A 14,556-nucleotide genomic window follows, 5' to 3' on the forward strand; every position below is an offset into this window, starting at 1 on the left:
GATGGCATATGGTAATATCCTCAGCTCAAGATACTCCAAGAGCACTGTCTTGTTATGAACCTGCCTAAACTTTGAGGTCCACATTGGAAGTTCTCTTCTGTGGTCCTCAGCTGTCAAAGTTGAGGGAATGGTGACAGCGGTAGTCCAATAACATCTGCAGGGCACCTTGTTGAATATCTCTGGAGTTCATTCTCTCTCTCTCTCTCTCTCTCTCTCTCTCTCTCTCTCTCTCTCATGATTTGCAATAAATCACCAGTTTGATTTTCATAAGGAAGGAATTGTATATCCTTTCATACGGGTGTATTTTTTGTATTTTTCTTTTCTTTTCTGTATTTTTGTACAAATCTATCATTCTTCTATGACAAATACCTGCCAGTCTAGCTGTCCCCCCTCATATCTAAATAAAACAAACCCTTTAAATAATATTAAACACTTAGTAGAAACTAATACGCCTTAGGGCAGGTTTTGGGGCCAACTAGCTGCTTAAAGGGTGCTTAAAGCATCAGCCCCTCTCAATCCCATTGCCCTTGTCATATAAAGTTAGCCTAGACCCTAATCCTCTTCTCCCCTCCCCGCTCCTTCCTCTCCCTCCAGCAGGACTGGGCAGAGGGTATAAAAAACCCCTTTGGATCCTGGCTGCGCCAGCCCCGGGACATAGATGACGGCAGACGCACCAGCTCTGCATTCCCTTAGGGGATTTGCTATTTTTTTTAGAGTTCGTAGAAAAAAATCAAGGTTGGGGGGGCAGGAACCCCAAATCGATTTGACTTAAAAACAAAACAAAAAAGACAACCGCAAAACCAAAAGAAGCAGTTGATTAAATAAGTGAATCATGAATGGAACAGAAGGTATCAATTTTTATGTGCCTCTTTCCAACAAGACAGGGCTGGTGCGGAGCCCCTTTGAATACCCCCAGTATTACCTAGCGGAGCCCTGGAAGTACAAAATGGTGTGCTGCTACATCTTCTTCCTCATCTCCACTGGGCTGCCCATCAACCTCCTCACCCTCCTTGTGACCTTCAAACATAAGAAGCTACGACAGCCGCTCAACTATATCCTGGTTAACCTGGCGGTAGCAGACCTCTTCATGGCCTGCTTTGGCTTCACGGTCACCTTCTACACAGCCTGGAATGGCTACTTCATATTTGGTCCCATCGGCTGTGCCATTGAGGGCTTCTTTGCAACACTGGGAGGTAAGATCCTTGAGGGGAGTAGTGAGCACTACTTTGTACCGAGTTAAAGGAGTGGTCCTCTTAACTCAGTATTGTCTTCATTGTCTGTCCAGTAGTTCTCTGGGGTTTCAGACTCAAAATTCCCTGCCGTACTGGGAGATGTCAGGAGGTTGAACCTAGGATCTTTTGCAGATGCTCTAGCAATGAGCTATGGAAGCATTGCAAGGAAGCAGTGGCACATGACTAGACAAGCGGTGGGGAGAAGCAGCGTGGCTGGCTCAGCTTCTGCTGCCTACGTTGGGTTCACTTATCACCAGACATCTTGAATATGTGAACCAAAACACAGCTATCCTTTGAAATTTGTGCATCTCTGAATTTTGCAGTGCGGTTCTCCGACCAAACAAAATGTACAAAAATGTGTATCTTAGGGAGAAATGCATATAAAATGCATATACAGGTATTGGTGAAAATAATATATGCATTATATTGGGGAAATTGCTTGAAAAAATGTGTACATTAGTCAAATACATAGAAAAATGTGCTTACTAGAAGTTCCTTGTGAATTTTCATGAAGATTTTTTTAAAGAAAAACTTATTGCTCCAAAAATGTACAGAACTCATTTTAAGATTGAGAAACTTAGGCAACCAAAACGGACAGTTTTGTCCATCCTGACCCATTTATGTATTATTTTTTTATTTGAACTAGTGGCCAACTTCATGAATATATGAATCCCCCTTCATTTGCTTCAACTATAATTACTATTTTTTTTTTTTGAAATATTTCATTATTCATCGTATCTACTGGTTCAAAGACTTGGGGTTGCTCCTTTGACAAAATTCCTACCTGAAAAGCATTGTACACAGTGTGACACATATCTGTGTGCAGTCATTGTGTATGGTAATCAACATATGATTTTTCCTACATGGAGATAGTTTTCATGTAGGTTGTTTCTCAAATGATGGAAATCTGGTAGAGGCTAGTTTGTGTATGTCTGTGTAACATCCTCAGGGAACTATGAAATTCCACCTGTAGTAAGGAAGGCACAGTTCCAGTGAATGAATAGAAAATGTGCCCCCTAGATCCTTTCTGCTTGCAAGGAACGTTTTACTTAAGCATTCCTACTGACAGATTTTTGTTTCACATGGAAAGAGAAGCGGTCCAGCAAATAAATTCCAGTGCACTAAACTTGCAGTAGGAGATGTTACCATATGCTGAGAGGAGACTGTAGCCCACAGGCTTCCAACAGCATAAAATTGAATTGGGTATCTCTTCTGGCAAACCTATTGGAGTTCATTTGAGAACTGCTTCTCTGCATTGCAAGTTTCAATAGAACATTATTACCCTATGGAAACAATTTCCCTATGGAGCCTATGTGCTCTGTTGTTTCTCTGCCATCTGGAGAGAACACAAACCAAGCAATGCTGAATCTTTGGCCCTTGCTCTCTGGAATGAATATTTCAGGGATAAAACAGCTCCCTCCTACTTGGGCACACGGAACAAAGCCTATGCCTAGTTCAATCACACTGACATCACTCCAGGGCTAAACCAAGCCAGGTTTTAATATAATTAATATATACTAGGGTTGCCATATTTCAAAAAGTGAAAATACAGACACAAAAGTTGTTGAAAAAGGAAAATCGGCAAAAACAACACTGATGACATGGGTTGTCGTACGTCCCGAACCCCCAGATGTTTTATCAATTTTTGCCTGGACACTGCTTCCAACTGCAGTATTACAGGTATGTATGCGAAATTCAGGACATATGGCAACCCTATAAGGGTGAGGAATGCTCTATGATCTTTATTATTATGTCAAGCCTGTGTGCGTGCAAAAAATAAAAACACACATTTATTTTCAATGTGCATGCCATAAAATATATACAATTCTTTATGTTTGGAGATGCAGGTAGGCAATGGGGAGGTATTCAACTGAAGGCAAATTTACCATTGATAAATGAAAACCTATCCCCTAACTAGATTATGAATCAAGTCAGTGTTGTTATTTCCTCTGCTTGAGAAATAACTCATGTCCTGCAAATTTCTCACATTTTGCCTAATGCTCAAATAGATGAAAAATGTCACTTCTTATTCTACTGGACACATCTCCAAAAGAGGCTCTGAAAGGACACAGCTGGTGCCGCATTACTCTCTGCACTGCCAAAGAAAACTCTCAGCACACATCTGCATGATGCTCCTTATGGGAATTGGAGGAAATCATGTAGAACACAGGTCATAAAATCCACATGGTGGGGGGGGGGGCTTTTCCTGGCATTAGGTTCCCTCTATATCACTTAAAAGGGCAATCACAGGACCAAACTGGGCTGTGTCATGTACTTTACCTCTTGCTGTGGTCCTGAGAGGAAAACACCAGCCTGCTAATCATAAGTTGCTTTTTCAGAATATTAAGGCTAATTCTTGAACACACAATTCTCTCTAAGTTTTGGCTTGAAAACGGAAGGTTTCGATTGTTTTCTACATAGACCAAAAAATCTAGTTAGGAGTAGGAACTTGCAAATTTCACTGATTTCAATGTGAAGAAGTGAAATCTGTGCTTAATCCATATTACTGCAAAGCTGGAGCACAACCAGCCGATACAAAATAACTAACATGGACATACCCTAAAATAAGCTATACATGCCAACCTTTTTTAAATAAACAGTCCAAACCATGATCATGGTTTTGGAATGAGATAAGGCAGTTGACATTTGGAGAAAAATTGGTGCTGTGCCAGGGAGGAGCATGTTTTGTGTGTTTCAGAGGGATTAAGTTTCAGGGGGAAAGCCAGGACATAGATAGCATAATAGGTACAGAGGAAGCTAACAGTAAACAGGCAGGGAGCAGGGAAGAGATGTGGCAAGATACAGAGAGAGTCAAGGAAAAGCATGGCAAGAGCAATAGAAGAATGAGGAAATGGTTTCAAGGCCATTGAACAACCTGCCAGTAGCATCTTCCTGCTTCCTGGAGTAAAAGGGAAGCCCAAGTGCTCGCAGGTGAGATCACATTCCAAGATGGGGTGAGGCCATCTTGGAGCAATTCCTGTGGGCACAACTAAACATAAACATTAGAGAGCCATGATTAAGGCTTCATGTGAACCTTTGAAAAAAGTGAATACCTGCCTAGTGGGAACATTCAGATTGGGACTGCAGTACTAGAATTGAGGCTCGCAACCCAATTCTATATGGTTTTTCTGAACTAAAAATCAGCACCCTCTATCCAACATGCTATTTGCTCTCTGAGAGAAAAAGCATAGCTACCCCACATCTTTCTTATTTATTTGTATTCAAAATGTTTGTTCCATGTTCTTTAGACAGGAACACTCCCAGACGCTGATAAAAACAACATTTGAAACACGTATGATTTCCGCCACATGAAAAACAGCTTGGGGGAAGGGAGCAATTTCATTGGGGAATCTGCATGGAGGCAAAAATATACCAGATCGCCATCCTCCAGCTGCTATTAGTTCTTTAAAAATCTGTGGGAGATCCCAATCTTGGATCTCCTGGTGGGTCAAACCTAATTGTGCCTAAAGATGGCAGAGCTCCATCTGGGTCATGCTGATTTGGTTTGGAAATAATCTAAATGATTTTCTCTGTAATCAGGAAACAGATCACCTAATTTCAGATCCAATCTGAATTTGCTATTTCCTCCACAGTTGCAATCTTTGAAAGTAGTCTCTGTGCAAACAGATGGAGATTAGGGTTTTCTTCTATTTGCATATCGACTGCTTTCCAAGACTGCACCTGGAAAAACTGCTGCTTTGGGGATAAAAGCCCTCTCTCATTAGGAGATTCATGGAGCAAGAGGGTTCCTTGAAGGGGATAGGTGTTTATGCCACACCAGCAATTTTCCAGGATGAAGTCCTTCTAAGCAGGGTTAAGACAGGAAGTCCTCTCAGCTAATAGTTTAATCCAAGCCAGAGAAGATTCACCTCTTCTTTGTGCCACTGAAGTCCTTTTTTGGGCCCAAGTTTGGCGAAGTTTATTGGCATCTTTAGTTGTGCTGTGAGAATGGCGAAGTAGTTAGAAGTCATCTTCAATGCTCTGTACAAACCATCCCCAAAAAACAACAGAAAAGGGGAAATAAGATAATATAGCCTGGGGCTTCTATCAGTATTTTTGTGATGAAGAATGGGCTCAAAGAGACACCTAGTAGGAGCTCCGAGACTAAAGAAGAGACACAAAGAGCATCAAGAAAAGAAAAGTCACTTGTTTCTAGCTTGAGCTGGGTAAAAATCTCTGGAATAATAAATGTGCAGCTTCAAAGGGTTCCATGTGTTTCTTTAGGAGTTGCGTTTAGCACATCTGAGATGGCACAGCCCATGCCAGCCTTCCTCCCCTGCCCATATACCTGTCCATATAGTGAACAGGGGTGATTGCAAGGCTGCTCCTGGCTACACAGATGGGCTTTCTCTTTCAGTCCTGCGGGATTCCGGGGCAAAAGTAATTCCCTTTCATAATGTCAGCATCTGTTGCGCTTCTGGCTGTGTGCTGTAGTGGCCAAACTGGAATCTGGAGCAGATTCACGAATCCCAGAAATGTAACTGAGATTTGAGGGGGGGGGCATGCTTTTCAAAGCTGAATCAGTGAATGTTGTCTTTACTCACCCTCTGAATGAGCAACTTTCTCATGTAATTTAGTTGGCTAATCCAAACCAGCAAAATCTTCACTATCAGTTGGCAATGGTTGTGGTGTACCTTGTTTCTTGGTCGGTAGATGTGGGACATCTCATCACACAAGATAAAAAGAGCTGGAGCCAAGGAGCTGGAGCAGACTAAATCCTTAGTAAGAAATGAGAAAACTCCCATTAGTGCTGCAGTTAAGCCACAATTTTTGACCAAATTCTATACTTCAGTTTAATGCATCAAACGTGCCCCAGAATTTCCAGATGTGCACCAGCCCTCACATTTTCTCTTGCTTTGAAATAAATGAGTTGTTTATAAATGAGCATTGACAAGCATTCCCTACATCAAGAGAATAATCCAAATGGTGATTATAAAGCCCCAATAGGATTATATGGAAAGGATCAGCATATATTCAAATAATTACAAAACAAGGCACATGCATCTTCATGACGCAACAGGAAATTGTGAAGCATCACATTACACATTACACTTAAGACAAAAACTTGCCATGGGTCCACGGGAAAACAACACGGTAAGTGAGATACCATCTCTGGGGGAGAAAATCATGTTATATTTCAAATGGAGAATGAAAAGAACAGTCTAGATATAAAAGCGGCAGCTGCCTTTCCAACATGAAAACCCTGCATACTTATCACTGGATAATCGCATGCTGGGGGCATTAATAGGCTTAAGGCACAGCCTAGGCTCAGATAATCCCCTGAGTTTTGATTACATTTGATAAAGAGATTAATAGGCCCATATGCTCACGTACACAATCAAAGGATGATAATACTTATACCACTGTTGGCATTTTGTCAGGAGCTTTTGCATCACCATGCCGTGCACCACAGGTCTTGCAGACCATCTTCCATTAAATCTGGACTCAGATGATGTAATGTGAACTACGAGGCTCCTGATTCCCCATCCTCCGCTGAAACCAGCACATCATGCTTCTGTGCTATCTTAAAAAGACCTGAATTAGGCAAACCCTCACAAAGGGCATCCAGCCAACCTATATGCATTAATTGCATTTCATTGCTTTGTGTTTTTCTCTCCCCCTTATTACTTGCAGGTCAGGTTGCTCTCTGGTCTCTGGTTGTTCTAGCCATAGAGCGCTATATTGTGGTCTGTAAACCAATGGGAAACTTCCGCTTCTCTTCCTCCCATGCCTTGATGGGCATTGCTTTTACTTGGGTTATGTCCCTATCCTGTGCATGTCCACCCCTTTTTGGTTGGTCCAGGTAAGTAAAAATGATAGTTTTGCATTATATACAAGCATTGGGGTACTATGTTGTACTGACTAAATACTGAAATCCAATTAGTTAGGAACTAACTAGCTAAGAAGTAATTATGGGAACAGCTATAGACTTGATCTCTTTTAGTAGGCATCAATCCCATTTACTTACCAAGGCTGGCACTTGGAGCACTGTACAATATCAGATATGGAAGCAGAATTGAACAGAAATTTTGGGAATGCCTGCACATACAAGCCTGTATGTGCAATTTCCTTATATTCACATAAGAATGAGTAAATTTGAATGCATTTCCATGCATTCTGGCAAAAGTTCATCATACAGATGAAATCACCCTGCTCCAGATTAATCTGGGGACCTGCTGTATGATGAATCTGTCAATTTCTGACACCAGCTTCCAAATCTTTCCAAATAAAGAACTACACAACTTTTAGAAGATATCTGAAGCCAGCCCTGTATCAGGAAGTTTTTAATGTTTGACTCTTATTATGTTTTCATATGCGTTGGAAGCAGCCCAGAGTGGCTGGGGCAACCCAGCCAGATGGGTGGGGTATAAATAATAAAATTATTATTACTATTAAATATCTCCATGGGGTCTCACTCATGGCAGACAACTGAGGCATCTCAGTTTGAGGCATCATTCTCAGCAGAACCATTAATTCTCTAATTTCAGGCCCACTCACTCATGCAGTGAGAATGTGGGTGAGTTGAGTGGATAAGGGCCAAGTCAAGTTTGGCATGCCGTAAAATTGGTTATATGAGGTCTTCACAAGTCACCCAGAGTCTTCTAAACTTTCCACTATTTAGTCTGAGAAGCCCAAGCCCTTACAGTAAGTGAAGGGGGTGAAGCGCCTGGGAGAGGAGAGATTCTCTGTACTAAGCTGAGAGTTTAGTGGAAGTGCTGGCTGCTTGTAATTCAATTGCCTAATGCCATGTCCCACCTGCTGTGCTCCATTTAACAGCTGCTTTCTCTTCTGGAGTGCCTGAGGCACATTTGTGCATGCATGCTTGCACATGTGCCCGGGCACACACACAGCATCTCTTTTAAGCACACATGCACACAGAGACCATCTATTTCTACTCCAGCAGCTGCTACAAATTAACCTTAGCTTTAACGAAAAGATGGTGAGTCCCATTTTAACAGCCTTGGACCATTCAGTGTCATTTGTGTCATTCTCTGTGGGCTTTCTCATGCAAGTAAGGGAGGTCATGCTTTTCAGATGCGGTGCTTAACCAGTTGCCATTTACTTCTGAACAGCAATAATGGGAAGGAGCTGGGTGATAATCTGCATTGGATCACCATGCTGGGCATCGTGAATTGCCTTAGTATTTGCTTACAGTACAAATTGAAAGACAAGGGATTTCTCTACCATAGAAGGCTGTCTATTCAGTATCTCCATTTCCAGCCTTCCAACACAGAAATATTCCCCACGGCTTCCATTTAGCTTCCCAAATCCAAGGTTTGCACCAGCAAAGTAAAAGCACTGACTCACACACCTAATCTTTTTCTCCACACGCAATGGCCAGGATCCACAGAGAGCATGTAGACATGCCCATGGGGTGCCCAGCAAGATGCTTGACTTTTTTTCTTTGAACAGCAGCCTTTATGCTGCATCACAAATACCTTTGGAATTTCATCTCCATTTCAAAGCAGTTTGCCATGGAGGCCTGCTGTTCAAGAAACACAAATTCAAGCACTTTTTGGAAAAAGGCAATAGTTTGTGTGGGTTCCCCCTCACCCCCCAATCTAAGCTGAACAGTTTTCTTCTACATCTGACCATTCCTGGTCCTTAGTATATGGAAACACAAAATCAGTAGCCATTACCGAAAAACCTCACCATTGGTTGCAGTGGCCTAACGTGGGTTGCCAGTACCCAAGGCCATGTGGGGAGGGGCCTGGCAGAATATGCAGGAGATCGCAGCCACAGAGATAAGGAAAGGAGAAGTTGTTCAGTTGTCTGGAGAGTTCACCTCTTGGTTCACATGGAGAAGCCATTTTCAAGGACCCCAGCGATGGAAGCACATAGCTGTATTGAGGCAGCAGTGGGTGTTGAAATTTTGTGCCGCTAAGAATTTTTTGCCCGCAGGAACTGCCCCTGTGTCGTCCCACCTCCCCTGATTGGTGGTAAATCTTAACTGCAGTCCTGGACATACTGGTGTATTTTAGTAATTTTCATGGAGTGCTAATGGTGTTCAGGTCAACAGACTTCTCCCATATGTACAAGTGGAAAGTATCAGTATTTAATATATAAGTGCCTTATCAAGCAGTAATGCTCCAGCATGCTCTCTTATTATTACACACTATGTTACACACAGCTCAACTGAACACTTAAGACTAGGCTTCCGCAGCTCTGCTTCCAAGCATTGTTTATAATTCTATTTACAACTTAGCTGTGTGCTCCTTAGGTATAAGGGCCTGGCAAATGGGCACTTTGATACACCCCTGCTCCACTTCCTTTGGCAGCTGCAAATTACAGACTCCTTAGAGTTAGCAGTGCCCTCAAGGACCCACATAATCTCTGTTCCCTTCCTCATCTGCTTGCCACAACGTGATCAGGTGTCTGACAAGTTCAACCACATACACTCAGCTGCGCAGAGATTAGACTAAATCGATAGTTCCCTGTGGGAGGCAGCGAGCGTCACAACAAACTGATGTTATACATCCAACTGCAACATGCCGGCTTGGAGCGCATTGTGAATGTGTTCAGCTCATTTGTTGCCTCCTTCCAAGTGAATATACATGATGGCATGACATTGTCCCTGTGAGACTGGCATCAGGAGGCACCAGGTCCCCCAGAGAAGAAAGCCATTGATCCCTGCATGTGGTGTCATTGCTTGAATATGACAGTGTTCCCTAGACATTTTAATTAACCATAAGACTTTCAGTTGATGACTAGATCAGATTTGCCTGTTTTCTATTCTTTTTCTATTTTTTTTCACCCATTCAATTTATTTCTTTAGCAAATTTTTGTATACCACTTGATTGTACTACCCTATAAATAAAACATAAAAATTCTTGATAAAAACAGTTAAAAGCAGGCATTTAAAACCATTCAAAGATGTTTAAAATCAACACTAGCTAGAAAGAGATACAACACATGTAACGTACACAGGTGAAATTCATTGTAGCATATGTGCATGGCTAATGAAGTCCCCTTGTGTAACAGGAATTTCCCTCCTCTCTTTTCCTTTGTGCTTCCTAAACCTGTTTCAGTTCTGACTCTGCCTGCCAGTTCTGACTCTGGTTTTGGTTCCACCTACCAATAGCATGTGGACCTCCACAGATCACCCTCAAGGGAATGTGGTTTTTTGACAGAAAAAGGTTGCCCACTCTTGCTTTAGAGTAAGCAGGAGGTGGTTATATATCACTGGATGTACCTCCTTTGTCAAATCATCTCCTCCCCAAAAATTCTGGAGACACAACTGATCTCGGAGGCAGGCAGAGCAGGTGAGCACTATGGTCCCTTATTAGCCTACAATGAATATAGCCCAGGACTTATTTGGATTGGATGGAAGTGCCTGGGGGAAAAAAAACCTGTGTGCTAAAAGTGGATCTCAAAGTTCACACTAAAGGATAGTGGATGAGCATGTCTGAGATCAGGTCGAGAGCGACTACGGAATGCTGCAAGAGTCTCTGGTGCATTAGCTGAACTGTTGAAGGGAGATGTAGAAGGGAGTGAGTGCAAAGGCAGGAAACTGCTAGAGAAACTTCACAGAACGATATTCTGGAATTATAACAACTTCAGTTAATGCTATCAACTGGGAATAAGTGGAACCATCCTGAAACAATTTTCAGGCTTTCTTGCTTCCCTCAGAACTTCCTAGAGGCTGCACATACTGTAAGTGAGCGCCTCCACATTAATGTTGAAATTTAGTTAATGGCTACTTAGGGAGGTGTGCAGGTGCTCTGAGAAAAGTTGTTAGTTTTAACTACATTCTTCGTGATTCCTTTGAAACCCTCAGAAATTTCACCTCAGAAAGAACCTCCAAAATTAGCTGAAAATTTTACTTATAGGTGAAATTTGGTGACAACGACTCTGTTTGAGCCAGTGACTCTTGTACTGATCCAAAGGCTTTGTTTAAGATAAACCTATTTACTGACTTGTTTTTGTTGTTGTTCACAGATATATACCTGAGGGGATGCAGTGTTCCTGTGGCCCAGACTACTACACCCTCAACCCCGATTACCACAATGAGTCCTACGTTGTCTATATGTTTGTCATCCACTTCGTTATCCCCGTGGTGGTCATCTTCTTTTCCTATGGGCGGCTCATATGCAAAGTCCGAGAGGTAGCGTATCTCCCTCCACACTCAAGGTATGAGGAGGCAGAGGCCAAGAGCAATGAGGTGTATGCTGGACTGTCTGAGGGATGCTGCAGGCTGGTTCCACCTTGATGGGTGGTCATAAAGATAGCTGGGCATGACTTCAGCGTTATACAGTGGTACCTCAGGTTAAGAACTTAATTCGTTCCAGAGGTCGTTCTTAACCTGAAACTGTTCTTAACCTGAGGTACCACTTTAGCTAATGGGGCCTACCGCTGCTGCCGCACCGCTGCCATGCAATTTCTGTTCTCATCCTGAATTAAAGTTCTTAACCTGAGGTACTATTTATGGGTTAGCAGAGTCTGTAACCTGAAGTGTCTGTAACCTGAAGCCTCTGTAACCCGAGGTACCACTGTATATGCATCTAGGTTTTATGGAGGCTCTATAAGGGAGACAAAATGGGAAAGCTACACACTTTCAATAGGCAAGATCACAAGTCATTTGTAATATGTAATACAGTGGTACCTCAAGTTACAAACGCCTCAGGTTACAAACACTTTAGGTTACAAACTCCGCTAACCTGGAAGAGTTGCCTCAAGTTGAGAACTTTGCCCCAGGATGAGAACAGAAATTGTATGCTGGCAGCGCAGTGGCAGCAAGAGGCCCCATTAACAAAGCACGCCTCTAGTTAAGAACAGCTTCAGGTTAAGAACGGACCTCCGGAATGAATTAAGTTTATAACTAGAGGTACCACTGTAGTGGAATTTGCATATCCACAAGGGTCTCTGAATTGGGGACCACTGGTCTCTGTTTTGTTGCTTCTCAGGCCACATTCACACCATACTTATAAAGCAATATCATACTACTTTAGACACCCATGGTTTTCCCCAAAGAATTATGGGAGAGTTGTTAGGAGACCCCGATTTCCCCCCACAGAGCTACAGTTCCCAGAACTCCCTGTGAAACAGGATTGACTGTTAAACCATTCTGGGAATTGCAGCTCTGTGAGGAGAATAGGGGTCTTCAAACAACTCTTAGAACTCTTAGCAAACTATAGCTCCCAAAATTCTTTGTGGGAAGCCAGGACTGTTTAAAGTGGTATCATAATGTGTGGTGTGAATGTGATCTGAGCCCCAAGTATTCTAGGCCTCTGGTCTCATGGAACGGCCAATTCAGACATTAGCCTTTTACATGAGGAAATGTCTGAAACTCATTTTCCCACCACTTGTTTTGACTATTGGAAGAATATAGGAGATATCTCAGAGCACTTACCTCCTACAACCCAAGGGAAGTAGGGACTGGAACCAGTTTACAGAAACAGCTTCCACTTGCCTTAACCAAAGGGAGAAACCAGCAGATAGTCTTCTTCTGGTTGCCTTGACAAATGGAAACTGGAGTGGGGAAAGAGAAGATATGAGCACCAACATCCACTTCCTTGTGCAGGGAGGGACAGATGATGGAACAGCCTTCAGTTGCCAGCCCTGTTTTGGCTACTGTAGGACAACAGTCTACTGCCTTCTTCTGATGTCCAAGGCAACTGCAACTCAACACTGAGGGTGATGTTGAAATAGCCCCATAGCTGCTTGGCTGGAGAAAGCCCTTTTGAGTTACTGTCTTCTCTTGCACCTCCAGGCAGCTGCTCAGCAGCAAGAGTCTGCAAGCACCCAGAAGGCAGAGAAAGAAGTTACCCGCATGGTGATCTTGATGGTGCTAGGGTTTATGCTTGCCTGGACCCCCTATGCCGTGGTGGCATTCTGGATCTTCACCAACAAAGGGGCAGATTTTTCTGCTACGCTCATGTCAGTGCCTGCCTTCTTCTCAAAGAGCTCTTCCCTCTACAATCCCATCATCTATGTCCTCATGAACAAACAGGTGAGATTCCCCCCAAATCGGGAAATGAACCCAACTTCCCCTCCAATAGACTCCATTGCCAACTTCTCTGAACTTAAAACATTGCATATTCCTCTCTTAAATAATAACCTCAACCCCAGATGATGTTAGAAGTCCTCATTTGCAGGTTTTGGACATTACAGTTTTGAATATAGCTCTCCTGATAAATCTCTGTGTCAAAGGGGGAACATAAAAACAATTAAAAATCTCAGTGGCTATCAGTTAACGTCAATTCCTGCTAACTAAGTCCAAAGTCCAAGTGGATGTAGAGTATCTTATTCTGCTACCTAGAGTTACTTGGAATGTCATACTGCCATTGAGTTGCTTCTCTGAAAACACATATTTGTGATGACGGTTAATATGCCTAGAGTTGACAGCCCAACGAGGCATGCAGAGACCCTCTGCTTTCTACCAGAATATCTCCCTTGCAGCTGAGATTCTCTGACTGTGTGGTACACATTAATTGTTCCAGAGCATCTCTGTTCTCTTTTTCTCTTTCCAGTTCCGTAATTGCATGATCACCACAATCTGCTGCGGCAAGAACCCTTTTGGGGACGATGATGTCTCATCAACTGTATCCCAAAGCAAAACCGAGGTATCCTCTGTCTCCTCCAGCCAAGTGTCACCTGCATAGGCTATGAACAGTTTGACCTTTGGTGACCTGCCACACTTTGGGACCAGGAAATGGAAATGGGCTCACTCAACTGAGCTCTGGTTTATGAGTTCCTCTCAACCAATTTTTCTTTTATGCACAAATGTTGTATGCCACACACATACAGGAGTGTACAGTCTAGCATAACCCTTTTGATGGTATCTACTTGTAATCTATGTAATTCCCTCTCTGCAATAGTTGTGTGCATCCTATAACCATTTGTGCAAGCATTCCTCTGGGCAAATACCTGCCAATGACACCTGGGATAGCTCAGTCGGTACAGCATGAGACTCTAATCTCAGGGTCCTGGGTTTGAGCCCCACGTTGGGCAAAAGATTCCAGCATTGCAGGGTGGGGGACACACTAGATGACTCTGTAGATGGACCCTTCCAACTTTACAATTCTATGATTCTATGTCTTCAGCACACATTTGTGGAAATGGATATGCTCCTCATCACATTTATTTGTGTTGTTTATACATGAGAACTGCAGTTTGTACAAAGGCCCTGTCGACTCACACCTCCCTGTTGGACACACAATCAAAACCAAGCTTGTCTGCTCACTTGCACACACAAAGAAAAGGACATAAAATGTTCTCCATGTCATTGGATGCTGATGATTGTTGGCGGGGGGAAGACTGACTTGTTAGGCTGGGGCACACTGGGGTCAAACGTGGTCAAACAAATGTGCATGACAGTGCAGCG

General features: G+C 42.9%; 1 protein-coding gene across 1 annotated transcript; it reads left to right on the top strand.

Moving 5' to 3' along the window:
• The first annotated feature begins 779 nt into the window (after positions 1–779).
• On the top strand, positions 780–14,143 carry LOC117048596 (green-sensitive opsin). Its single transcript, XM_033152613.1, has 5 exons — positions 780–1,193; positions 6,867–7,035; positions 11,172–11,337; positions 12,943–13,182; positions 13,703–14,143. The coding sequence occupies exons 1-5, from the start codon at positions 833–835 to the stop codon at positions 13,832–13,834; spliced, it is 1,068 nt and encodes a 355-aa protein (XP_033008504.1). The 5' UTR covers positions 780–832; the 3' UTR covers positions 13,835–14,143.
• The last annotated feature ends 413 nt before the right edge of the window (positions 14,144–14,556 follow it).

Source organism: Lacerta agilis, chromosome 6, assembly GCF_009819535.1.
Source record: "Lacerta agilis isolate rLacAgi1 chromosome 6, rLacAgi1.pri, whole genome shotgun sequence".
Lineage (NCBI taxonomy): Eukaryota > Metazoa > Chordata > Lepidosauria > Squamata > Lacertidae > Lacerta > Lacerta agilis.